Source organism: Falco biarmicus, chromosome 9 (assembly GCF_023638135.1).
Source record: "Falco biarmicus isolate bFalBia1 chromosome 9, bFalBia1.pri, whole genome shotgun sequence".
In the NCBI taxonomy this organism is placed as follows: domain Eukaryota; kingdom Metazoa; phylum Chordata; class Aves; order Falconiformes; family Falconidae; genus Falco; species Falco biarmicus.
The window spans coordinates 37,330,735-37,343,922 of record NC_079296.1 but is presented as its reverse complement, the minus strand read 5'-3'; the positions used below and the strand labels follow the sequence as shown (position 1 = coordinate 37,343,922).

Below are 13,188 nucleotides of genomic sequence, written 5' to 3'. Positions count from 1 at the left end.
CTGTGAGCCAGGCCACCAAGGTTGGCATCCAGCGGTGCCTGAATGTTAGCCCACGTGAGCTTCTGGTGTAGCTCCCAGTGTGATGGCTGTTTCTAAACCTTTGGCTGTTTGAGGGAGGGCGTTCGGCACACTGCTAAATTTTGTCTGCCAGATGACATTGTGGCCACCTGTAAAGTCCAAAAGGATAAGCTGCAATGCCAGCTGTTTTAATCTGACTAGGAATTTACCTAATCACTGCACTGTTATTTAGTGATAACTAGTTGCTAGCATGTGTTTCACATTTGGTGTAGCTGTTAGCTTGCCTCTGTCTTGTGTGTGATCTGGGATGTGAGGAGGAACAGCCAGAATTTACTTTTCTCCACCAGTGTTGCACCAGTTTTGTTGCTATCTTGTGCAAACTAATCTTTCTTTTCTATTACTGTTTTTTGTGATTTTTCTTAAAGAAAAAATTAGATTTCGTATATCTTAGGCATTTTGTACTGCACTGAGCTTTCTGATGTGCATCTGTGCATTCTTACCAGATCTTTACATGTTCACCTCTGAAACTGTTTCCTGGCCGGGTTTTCAAGTTCAGGCTCACTTGGAGGTTGCAGTCTGTTTCTGTGTCTGCAGGTTGTTCTTACTTTTCTAAAATTTGTATCTGTCCTTGCCACCTAAAGATGATTATGAGATTTTGTTCTTCTGAGCATCTGTGTAGGAAGAACTGGGAAGTGGTTTTACAGTTGCTTTGGTAAAACTTGATCCACTGGGTTGTGGTGTGATGCAAATTGCACAATGGTGAAAGGAATGTCCCAGGGTGGTCTGTTGTTACAGTGTCCAGCAGTCATCACCCTCTACTGGTAATCGTGGTGGAAGAAAACAAGGTGGTAGCATCTGTAACAGAGGGACCCTCCCCAAGTGGCCAAAGCAGACCTACCTGAGAGAGGTGGGGAGGTAGAGCTCTTTTTCCAGCAGGTAGAAGGAAAATGTTGCTGGTTGCTTTGGGCTCTGAAGAAGATAGAACTCAACAGAGGAAAGCCCATCTTGCGAAATTCTACCCTATTTTCATCGTATTGTAGAGAGCTCTGGGAAATCTGGTAGCTACTAAATCCCCCCTAGCAACACAGGGATGTTGGAATCATGGCAGAGTAGGAGTGTGCCGTGACCAATTAAGGGATTGGAAAAATTAATTGCTTTAAATTGCCTAAGCCTCATGATGTCATGGTAGCCAGATATAGACGCACTTCTAACTCACCAAGGAGCTTCACATAGATGGCATGGCTGTATTTTTTTTTAATGGAGACTTGTTTATAAGGGCAAACGTAGAAGCAATTAATCAGCAGGCAGTGAGGGAACCAATATAGACTGAAGTGCTTCTCAGCTGATAAGCCCTTGATGCTTAGCTGTATCAAGAGAACAACTGGGACAGCAGTGTTCAACTTGTAGCTCTTCAGCTGTTGGCAGCTTTGGTGAGTTCAGGTGAGTGCACCACATAACACTGTCAGGGCTGAGCTGACGTGCATTCTGCAAGGTAAACCAAATCCCTGCCCATGAGAGGAATGAGCCCACAGAGCCCGAACACCTGGGGCCTTGCTGCAGATCAGGCGTAGCTCTTCTGTGCAAGAGAGCTTCAAGATCCCAAAGACTGACAGTCACCTGAACCAGTGAACCATTCCCTTAGTGTCCACCTTCCAAGGTGCCTAGCGTAGATAGTTGGCAACCCCAGCATGCCACATGTCTTTGTACAGGTCCACAGGAGTTACATTCTTCTAGATGTGACTATGCCATAGCTTGGATTTCTGCCAAAGATTGCCTGCCGTAGGATTCAAGACAAGATGAGACAAGAACATACTGTTGTATGTGTCACTCCTGGTCCATGTAAGTTGCAAAGAAGAGAGAGAGAGAGCACATTAGCAGAGTTCTGAAACCTCTTTTGTATTTAGGCTCTCACAAAATTCCACAAACATACCTGATCTGTTACCTGCAGTGTATTTGGAAACATGTTTTGGGATTCCAAAGGTTGCCTTGGCAGCAGGGGGAAAAATGCCTGAGACTTGCTGTGAGACAGAAGGGAAAAATAAAGGGATAGACAGGGGTGGAAAGTTCAGTGAGACAACAGAAGATTGAGCCAGAAGTAATTAATTAAACAGAAATTTATATAATGCAACAGCATGCCCCAGAGCAGTGTAGTTATACAAATATCTTTCGATTTTCTATTGCAGAGATCAAGTGCAACTACAGCATTTTCTGTGGATGTAATCTCATGATGTTTGCTTTTTTTCCCCCTTGATTTACACTGTGATTGGGATTTGGTACTCTAAGAGAAATATATGAGAGGTTTGCTTAATATGATTTTGATACATGGTTGTTTGTAGTGTACTCTTTCATCATGGTTCTCTGTAGGGATTTTAGTACAGGACTGAACTCTCAGATGATGAAACTGTCCTGCTGGTATTGCAGGAATCACATTGTAGCTTAGTGCATACATCTATTAAGTTCCACCTTAAAATGAGTTACTGTTGCTCGTATTACTCATAAGAGAAGGCTGTTGCAGAAGTTTGCTCCCCTGATGGCTAGAAACCTAATTCCCAGCCTACGTTTATTCATTAATTTGAATGTCAGTTATCACGAACTGAAAAGGACACTTTATAAAGGTTAATTGGTAGCGTAATGTGAAATTGCAAGTTTATAAAGTGTTTATCACAAATTGCGCATTTCATTGAGCAAGAGGGCTGGGAGGAAGGGACCTCAAGAGATCACCTCATCCATCCTCCACTCCCAAGGCAGATCCATTTCTGACATATGTTCTCTAACCGGTTTAAAGTTGTCCTGGTGGGAAGATTCTGCCATCTCCCTGTCTGACCATGTCCAGTGCTCCACTCTCCTCCCTGCTACACAGCTTTAGTCCTGCTCTTGTCCTGTACTCTTACAGGGAACGCTTACTCCCTCCACCTTTGAAGCAGCCTTTTACATCTCCAAAGACCATTATCATGTCTCCCCACTTCTTTTTGCCTTCCCTTTTAGTTTGTGTTAGATGTCTGATTGTTCTTATCAACCTCCTTTGGATTCTCATTGCTGCGCATGCCTGAAGTGTGGTATCTGTGGTTGGACGTGGCTCCGCAGCTCAGCGCTGGCTGTCCTCTTGCTTATATGCGCCTTGATGCAAGGTTTGCCTTTTCAAAACGGCTTTGGGTTTTTTTCCCCCGCTGTAACCTGCTGGTCCTAATAAGCAAAGCTGCTTCCTGGCAGATATTCCCTGTCCTACACAACTGGTTACTCCTGCATCGATGCAATTATTGGATTGCTTGGAAATTTTTTCCACTTGTATCTGTTTGAAGTTTCTGTTGCCTTTAATCTGCACTTGTAAGTGGCAGTTTATGAACTCTTTTACCACCACTTGTGATCTAGGCTGGCAGCTCCCAGGGAACTTTGAGTGGGATGATGAGCAACATTAATTTTGAGGTGTCCGTGTCTGATAGGTTTACTGGTTTAATCTTTTCCGACTTTTGCTGTTGTGCCCACGTAATATATTACACAAAGAAAGAAAAAAATATCTGACTGATAGACAAGGACATGCCAGGGTTTTATAAATCACTGCAGACCCTGTGGTGATTTTATTTCCTTCATATTGTAAGCAAAACCAGCGTTCAAGTTAGGTTATTCTAGAAACTGACCCTTGGCTTTGGCTATTATGAATGAGCTGGTTTCTGTGAATGTCTGGCTTCTTATGGGACAGGTGACCCTCTTTGTATATACACTTGCTTTGTAATGAGCAGGATAAGACCAAAACAGATTTCTGTGCCCTCCTTGGATGAATGTTGATTGTTCCCAAGGGCTTGCAATGGTGTCAATTTTTTTTTTTGAAGGCTATTTAAAATGCAGATTGTGATAAAATTTAACAGTATCACCTAAAGTCATCACAATGTTTTTCAAATTATCTCCTTCCTTTTGTTTCCTTGTTTCATTGAGATGAATGAATACTGGGACTTAAATGGCTGTGCCTTCATTGACAGAAATACCATCTGTGGCAGACATGCTCTTTGGTTACTTCAGAGGAGTAACCAGGATCATAATCAGGCCACCAGGGCCACTATCAAAATGGAGTTAAAAACACTTTTTGTAAACAGAGTTAAAACTTCCCCATTATTTGACTGAGAGCTAGGGATGTAACTATGACCACGTGCGCACTTTGAAGTGGAGTGGCTGCAGCGTTTGTCGTCTGTTTACCTGCAATCTCATGGTTGCCAGAAAAACAAGGAGAATGTGAGATTCGTTTTCTTTGTTCCTATGTATACACCTAATTGTCTCTTAGTGGAGGGAAAAAAACACATCTTTTGGGAGCTTGATGGACAGAAAAAACTGGTCCTTTTAAGATGAGAGATTAAAGACCTCCTCTTAGCTCACCGGAGGAAGGCTTCTGGGGTGCCCAGGAGCTGCTGTGAAAGTGATCTGTGGAGAATTATGAAGCCTGTGAACTGGCCCCTGGGGCTCAGTTCCTGAGGCCACAGCGGCATGGGGAGAGAGCTGCTGAAGCACAGCTGCTTGCCTGCTTCTCCTCTTCAGCCCTGCATGTGGAATTCCCCATATGAAAGACCTGTGAAGAGGCAGTGTGTTTGTAGGTAGGTTTTTCCTTCTCCTGTGCAAGCAGTATGACTTCCTCTACTTGTAGGTGACAGCATCATCTGCTTTTCTGCTTATTTAATGTTGTCCGCTGTGTGAGTACTTCTCAGCTGTTCATAACTTGCTGACTTAACAGTCAGCATGGAAATCTTCCATGTTGCGGATGTCTGCCTTAGTGTGATGTGGTTGTGGTTGTTTGGGGTTTTTGTTTGATGTTTTGTTTATTTTTTTTAAGATACATTTAATGTGCATTTGATTGTTTAATATTTTTTTATATTCTCCAAACAGATTTTTCTGTGATAATGCTGCACTGACAGTGCAGTAGTCAGGAGAAAAGTTATAGCAAATGTTCAAGTTATCCAGCTTTTAATGAATAATGTGTCAGCTTTAAGAGGTATTTGGAACGGGTTTGGATTTTTTTTCTGGAAGAATAAGATAACGTGTAAAGATGTTTCCCGCATGCTGAACACCAACCCTATTTCTTTTGCAGCTTTTGGAGCAAGGGGTTAAGAATCACCAGCAAATTGAAAAGCACAAAGCTGCAAGATGTCGGGCCGAAGTGGGAAGAAGAAAATGTCCAAACTCTCGCGCTCAAGCAGGGCAGGTGTTATTTTCCCTGTGGGGAGAATGATGCGCTACTTAAAGAAAGGAACATACAAGTACCGGATAGGTGTTGGAGCACCAGTTTACATGGCAGCCGTCATAGAGTACCTAGCAGGTAAACCAAGAACCTGATCCTGGAAGTGCTGATCACGCACAGAAGCCAGGGATATCCATGGGTTTGCAAACATGTTCAGCACTTCTGAAAATCAGGCTCTGACATTGCAGGATTTGTTGAAATTTGCTTATAATGCTAAGGGGATTAACTTGCTTCTTGAAAAGGCTGAAGATGGAAATTTTCTCCTTTAGAGGCACCGTGCTTGGTCACTAGCTGGAAGAATTATTTTTTATTGCTCTGCAGAGTGAGGAGTCACATCTAGGTAGTTTCTGTCCAAGAGAAAACTGATGTGAATTAGGCTTTTGATACACCTGGATGCGAATAACAGGAGAAAGAAAAGCAAACCCACCTTGTACATCTGTTGTGCTTTTTCAGTGAATAAACTGCTTCACTGGCTGCGTTTCTCCTTGCAGAACACAAAGTGTTACAAAATATGGAGGTTGTTCATTTGTATTTTATAAAACCTTTTGGCTTGCCTAAGTGTATAAAGAAAGTGTTTCAGTATTTAAATCTTCCCACATACCCTGGGTTTTCTTTTCCTTTCCTTTCTGAAATTGACCTCAAGAGGAAGGGGTAGGTGCTATATGGTGATACAATATACTGTGATGTATTGTAATATTTCAGATTGTCCTAATATCATGTCTGCTCGGTTTCTTATTTAATTGTAGAAAACAGCACCTTAGCAAATTGCTATAATGCCCAGTGCAGAGAGGATTCTGATTTAGGTTACTTAGGTATTACAGATCAAGACTGAGGTGCATTAGAGAACCTGTGAGGAGGCACAAGCCAGCATGGAATTAGCTCAGTGGGTTATGTTTCAGGAGCATAGTTTGTTGCCAAACTGGCATTGAAGAAGCTTGTATGGAGCCTGGTTGTCTCTATAATAGCATGCCAGTCTTTATGGAAATATTATTGTCTTTTTTACAGATGAAAGCCTGTTCTCACGCACTATTTTCTTTCAAAGGTCTGGAGAAAATCTGGTAACTTCACTATTAAAATTAAATTTCTGATGGTGTCTAATCCCATGTTACAGAAACTGCAGCATCTGTGCTGATTAATTGCAGGATGAGAATCAATGTCTGTTTTTGTTTCTTTCTGAGGCTATTTCTGGAGTGAAAAAGTATTGTTTATGTGGAAGAAATGTAAACAAAATGTTTAAGCTTGTATTTATGTTCATGCCGTGCTCCTTCAGGAGGTAAGTCCAGAAAAGGAGCTGGTTTTGCAATAACAGCACTGAAAAGCAGAATCAAAATCCAAGATGTTGAACATCTCTCCCACTTGAGTGATTTTATTTTTTTTTACTGTGTAAGAACAAACATGTTGATATTAAGATCATTTAATCATAGAGAAAGATCGGTCGTCTAAGTGATTTTGAAGAAGATCTTTCATTTCATTAAGAACATGCATGTATTCATATTTGTACAATCCAGTTTCATACATTAAAAATTAAATCTTGTATCTGCAGAAATACATCTCAGTGGAGCTGGTGCGGTTATGCGGTACCAGGGAAGTCTGTGACTTGCAGAGCTTGTTTAGCTTTCTGCAGCATGGAGTGCTACTAGGCAGGGATGCTTCAGAGGCTGTAGGGAGGGGGAAGCAGGGGGAGAGAAGGATAGAGAATTCATAGCTCTTCTAGCTCCCCTGCTCTACCACAGTGATTTTAAACCTTGTATTTGTTGTAGGCATCTGTATGTTTTCTAGTGGAGGTTCAAGCCTCTTCAGGAATGTCATAAATATTCATTTCTCTATAGCAAGATATGTTTGCTTTACTTTATCATTGATTGTGAATCACTTAAAAGTCATCTTCAGACTTCTGGATGTCTGGGTATTGCAAGATGAAAACCATATTACATGGGTTTTGGAAACTGCACTAGCTTTTATACCTGAGTAGCTTGCTGCATAATGACTCTGCTGACCTTCAGTCTGGGGAAGAATACTTTTTTCCCTTTTCCCACTCCACAGGGATTCATAGCATTCAAAGGAGTTTCTAGGATAAACATTTGGAGATGCTTGTTCTGAGCCGTGGCAATTGTTACAAGGTGTAGTAATAAATTGTCAACAGCACATCTGGTATATGCAGCACTTTGGTAATGCAGACTGAGTTACGGTCATCTTTTTATAACATTAAAAACAGCACTGTTTACCTGTTATCTGAACTAGAACACTGTAAATCTTCGCTCTGCTTATGGCTAGTAAATGCAGTTTAATTTAAATCATTAATATGGTAATGGCAGATTATGTGTGGGCCTACACTTTGTTTTTAGGAAAAAAGAGTGTGTAGTCAACCAGGCAAGAAAATTGCTAGAGGTGTAGGCTGGGGGCCCACATAAATTGTAAGGGAATACTATTTTAAGCTGTTTGGTTCAGCAGGGAGAGAAGCCTATCTTCCTCCAACCCTGTATATATTGTAATAGAATAATGTTTCTGAGCAAACAGTTACTGCTTGTGGATAGTGGTCTTCCCATAGCGAAGTTTCTGTGCTCTATCCAGTTTTGTTTGAAAAGACTGCAAAGGTGGATAGTTTAATGTAAAAAGTGTTGCAACATGTAGCCCTGCTGATCTAGTTATTCCTAATATGTGTGTGTGAATACAGTCTTTGGTTAGCCTTTAGAAACTTTAGAAATTTAGAAATGTGGTTTTCCAAGGCTGTTGTCAAAGAGGGTATTATATGTCAAACTGGTAACTTTCTTAATATTATCTGATACTTCCTGTGACAGGTTCCAGTTTTGTCTTATGGACTTGCAACTATGAGATGGTGGCTACTCAGGCTGTAAGACTGCATACAGGGCAACTGCTTCAGGCTAACTGTAGGAGGGTGGGAGTAAGGGAGTCTGATTCTTTAGCTGTCTTACAGAAGCAGGTTGAACCATATTTTTTTTGTTAAAGCATTCATGAGAACTTTAAACACCTGGGTGCTTCTCTGCATTTAAGCATAAATTCGATGCTTTATGGAAGGGGACTGCTGGTCTCTGCCATCTCGGAGAAATCTACTGTCTTTGGCTAAGCTGTAACTGAAAAAACACAGGTTGCTCATGCTCAGCAGAGACTTCTTTGGTTTTAACAGCTAAAATCTCTGAAGACTTGGTCCTCGCTGAGTATGCTCCAGCCTCTCTCAGTTCCCAGTGCTGCCCAGACTGCCTATGCATTGTCCCCACAGAGCATGCCTCAACCTCTCAGCTCCAATGTGTGACAGGACTGCATGTGGGCCACTCCACACAGCGGCTGAGCATACTTCAGCCCATGGCTACAGGTGCTCAGAAGGACTATCCCTCTTACTGCTGTTCCTGGCTGCTCCTGGTCACAGCACTGAGAGCAGGGAGCAGGCTTTTTGTGGTCTCAGCGGTACTGGGAAGCACAGGGGAGGAAGTTCTCTGATGTGAAGGCAAAAGCTGCACAGAAGCAGGTGACAAGAGGTCTGGGACCAAAGGCAGGGAGTACATGAATAGGAATTGAAGGAGAGCTAATCCTGCTTACTGTCTGTGAGGTGGGAAGGGCAGGCTGGAATTAACTGGGAGACTGGGAACAAGTTCCATGCTGATCAGAGGAGGAGACTGGGAGCAGATCTGTGATGACACTTTGAGGAGATGATGGTTATGGGAGAAGAATATTGATGTTAGAGACATAGCCAGGATGGATCTGGCTAGTGGGCACAGCTGAGCTGATGACCAGTGGGCAAATAAATGGCAAGGGCTGTCCAGAAATCCTGCTGGGAAGCTGGAGCATAGATTGGAAAAATAGGGCACAGGCCAAGGGCTGGATGGAGGGGGTCTTCATAATGAAGAACCTAGAAAGGAAGATTGAGCCTGATTATTACTACAGCTGTGAAGAGCAGACATGAGAAATGGAAGCTGTCTGGGAAAGGCAACTCAGATAGAAGTCTCAGGTGTGGATTCTCAAGGAAAGGAGAATCAGCTATGGAGCTGGGAAGGCAAGTCATAGCTGGGGTAGGGGCGAGGTGGATGAGGCTGGAAGGGTCAAACAGGACCGGAGCTGTGTGGTTGCATTCATCCAGGGCCTAGCATGGACCAGTGACTCTTCTGTGAGTGGTAACAGTGCACGTGGTCTGCTGATGGCCTGTATTTGTGTTGCCCTGAAGCACTGAGTCTCTTGACTAGCATCATCTGGTGCATATGCATCTTGAGGATCCTTATTCCCAGCTGCCATGTGGTTCAGGCTGCCTTTTGGCTTAGGTGTGTGTTCTGTGTCATGAGCTACTAGATCCCCATTTTTTCCCTTTGTATGCAAGACTGATTGTGGCTGCACCCCACAGCCATTATCAATGCCAAATCTGTACCTCGGCATATCAACCCCATTGTTAAAATACCAGCAATCACCACAGTGTATCTCAAGAAGAGGTACTTTTACCTCAGCTGATGAGCTAATGTGAAGACGATCTCATCAGTGTTCTAAGGCCTTTTTTTTATAATCTGTCTATGCTGTTTTATATGTTAGGCTTGAAAATCATACTGCAAAACTGCAGCTTAATTCCTGTCCAGAAGGTTGTGTTTGCTGGAACAGTGTTGGGCTCCACTGGCTTCAGAGTTAAATCTCCATGAAAAATTGGCCTCGGTCCCATTGGATTTATGGACTTTTCAACGGACGCATGCCAGACTGTGCTCTGAGTGTGCACAGGGCTGACTACAGTCATCATCTATATCGAACATCACCTGCATGCATCCCATAATGCACCTTCCCAAAATATAGGCAGAGAATACAGATGCCTTTTGATTAGGAAGAAGAAGACATGAATGGTGTGCTGGTCAGAGGAAGTCATGGAAGATGTCAGTGGAAAGTCATCTTCTCAAAATTAGGGCAGAACACAACACCAGCAAATACTTCTTCCTTCAAAGGACGTCAGCTGGCATGCTCTTCTGTCTGTTGTACTCATCTGCCACCAAGAGACAAATCAAGCAGATACTTTTCCAGTTGCAAATTGAGGACCAAGGACTCCATCATCTGATACAACTTTTCAGAGCAAAGGTATTATTGGTGGAATTGAACATGGTAGTGTAACAAGAACTGTCACAACTTATCCTAAAGGGGAAGTGGAAAGCCAAGATAACCTGTCTGAAATCTTTCCAATTCTGCTATCAGTAGTTCTCATATGCTTTTCTTATCAGTCCAGCTGAGCACTTCACAAAAGCAGGCTAAGCTCAGCTGAATGAATAGCTGTGGTGGCTAGGATGCTGTTAGTTCCCAGACACTCCAGATCTGTTGATCCATCAGCCAAAGAAACCTCTTTTTCCTGTATGTCACAGGATGAGAAGATGTAATCCCATTCAAGTCATAGCTTGGCTCCTGCATGTGTCTGTTGGGAGACAGTTAGGTTCTTCCCTGGTCCTGAGTGCTTATCAATCAGGAGAAAAGGCTCTTCTAAAAATACTAGATGTTGTGTAGAGTCAGTGGATAGTTCCAGGCATTACTCTGTTAACCAGCAATGCAATGTCTATCTGAGGCCAAGGTAAACTGTGGAGTGCATAGATAAGCTAGTTTGCCTTTAGCCATCTGTGCTGAAGATGTCTGAATTTGAAGTTATGCTTCCAATGTGGACCTATCTTTGTGTCTTTGAATCTTGAGGGAGGCACGATTATTTCACATTTCACTCATTCTTAATGCCAGCTGCTGAGAGCATGTGAAGTAAAACCAACTTCTGTCTGAGAGTATCAAGATGCCCAATTTCAAGAGAGCTTGTTATAGTATAGGACTTCATTATGGGACCTATATTGTCAGACTAGTCTTCTTAGAGTTTAGGTAACCTCAGCTGTCAAGATGTTTCTACTTGAGATATAAAGCAGTTTATTTAGGGATCTGTTATTATCATCAGAGGATGTGATAACTGAAGCCTCTAGATTTGATGTTGCATTTTGCAAGTGCCATTTTATGTTGTTAAGACTATGAGTCCCTGCCTCCAGCATTAGAAAACTATGCATATAAACAATTGTTAGAAGAAGGTAAGGCAATTGTTTACCTAGGCAAATAATTGGCACCCTTTGTTACATGCATATTCCACAGTCTGCCGTGCATCATCTCTACCTTGGATTCCCTTCTTCCTGGTGTCCCATGGTAGATGGCTGGCATTTGAGTGTTCTGCATTTTTTGCTCTTAACATTAGGCAGAGGACATTTGAGTGCACCATCAGGATGCTACTGGCCAAAGGACACAGAACCTGGGGGAGTGGGGTGAGCACACAGGTAGCAGGATGTGCCTGTTGGCACATCTGAAAGAACTGCAGTTACCACACAGGTAAGTATGTGTTGTTTGTTGTTTTTTTCCTTCTTCCCTGATGCAATTTTCCTCTGCTGTCAGCACATATCTGCAAAACCCAGCGGAGAAGCCTGGGTCTCTCCTCTTGCTCTGTACTGGTCTGCACAATGGATGGCAATCTGTTCCTGCTGTCTGCTGCTGCGTTAGCTCCATTGGCAGAGGTCTGGGAGGAGGGTCTTAAACTTCCAGCCCTGCAGGCCCACAGGGGTGAATATAGCTGAATTATGCAGGATCACTTTTCAGTCTCCTCCTTTAAAGTTCAAGTCAGACGCTCCACAGTTAGGAAATGTTAGAGCCAAGGTTGCTGCCCTAACTTTCAGTGTAGGCCCAGTCTGTATTTGTAGCGCGGTACTATTTCTAATTTCTGATCGCACAATGCTGCTTTCCTCAGGGCAGTAGCCTAGTTACCACAATATTGTGGTTTAACCCTGGCTGATAATTAAGTACCACACAGCTGCCTGCTTACTCCCACCTCACCCAGAGGGATGAAGGGGAGAGTTGGAAAGGAGCGTAAAACTCGAGGGTTGAGATAAGAACAATTGAAACAGAGTAAGAATGAAAGAACAGTAATAACAATGATGACAGTAACAGTTATAATGAAAAGGGGGAGGGGAAGAGTAAAATCCAGAGGGAAAGGAAGAAAGGAACATGTGGTACACAATGCAACTGCTCACCACCCCATGCCTAGCCAGTCCCTGAGAAATGATCTGCCCGCCCTGGCCAACCCCCCAGGTATATATACCAAGCGTGACATCCTGTGGTATGGAATACCTCTTTGGCTAGTTCGGGTCAGCTCACCTGGCTGTGTCCCCTCCCAATTTCTTGTGCCCCCCCAGCCTTTTTGATAAAAAAGCCTGAGAAACTGAAAAGTCTCACATCAAAGCCAACACACAGCACTGTACTAGCTCCTAATAAGACAATTAACTCCGTCCCAGCTGAAACCAGGACACACAACCACAGTTCTGTTATTTCCTAAAGTTTAATTACTTGTCTTCACAACTTTGATAATGTTTCTTGGAAGTTTTGCATAAATAATTGTGAAAATTTTCAACAGATACTGACTGTTTCTTACGCAATTCACTGTGAATGTGCGCATAATTTTTAAAAAATAGCTTTTACATCTCCAACGTTAAAGGTATATGCTGTGTAGCAGAGAAAACTGGATGACAAGTATGTACTTTTGTTATTCTGAGTGAAATTGAGCACTTGTATTTTTCCCATGAACTGAGCTAAACCTCATGTTGAAAGCCTTTGGATTTTAGCCAAAGAGCATTATGTAGATTTCCACTAGATTTTTTGTTTGTGAAAGTTCTTCTTTTTGTAATAGTTACAGTTCTTTACTTAGTTTATGAAAAGGAGTAAGATATCATTAATAGGACACTGATGGGCTGTCATTTACTTACCCTGTTTTTTACAAATGTAAATACAAACCCAAGACAGGGACAGTTGATACTTTTGATATGAAACAAAGTATGAATATGAATTTTATGACTATTTGGAGCAAAACATTCCCTTCTTCCTTCTTTCTCAGTGTTTCAGTAGAGTTCTTAGATGAGAAATAACTTCAGAGTAGGAGCCAAACTGTGTAAGTTAATGAATTATACTGA

The 13,188-nt window shown here is 42.5% G+C and overlaps 1 protein-coding gene across 5 annotated transcripts in view; it reads left to right on the top strand.

Moving 5' to 3' along the window:
- LOC130154609 (core histone macro-H2A.2) overlaps positions 1-13,188 on the top strand; it is a 28,612-nt gene that overhangs the window by 2,418 nt on the left and 13,006 nt on the right. For 3 of the 5 annotated variants that reach the window (XM_056350789.1, XM_056350788.1, XM_056350790.1), the window contains exon 2: positions 5,090-5,317. In XM_056350789.1, the coding sequence (XP_056206764.1) occupies positions 5,146-5,317 (172 nt within the window). In that variant the 5' untranslated portion in view covers positions 5,090-5,145. Of the gene's footprint in view, positions 1-4,887; positions 4,994-5,089; positions 5,318-13,188 lie in introns of all 5 variants that reach the window. The other 2 variants (XM_056350787.1, XM_056350785.1) reach the window with 1 other exon arrangement.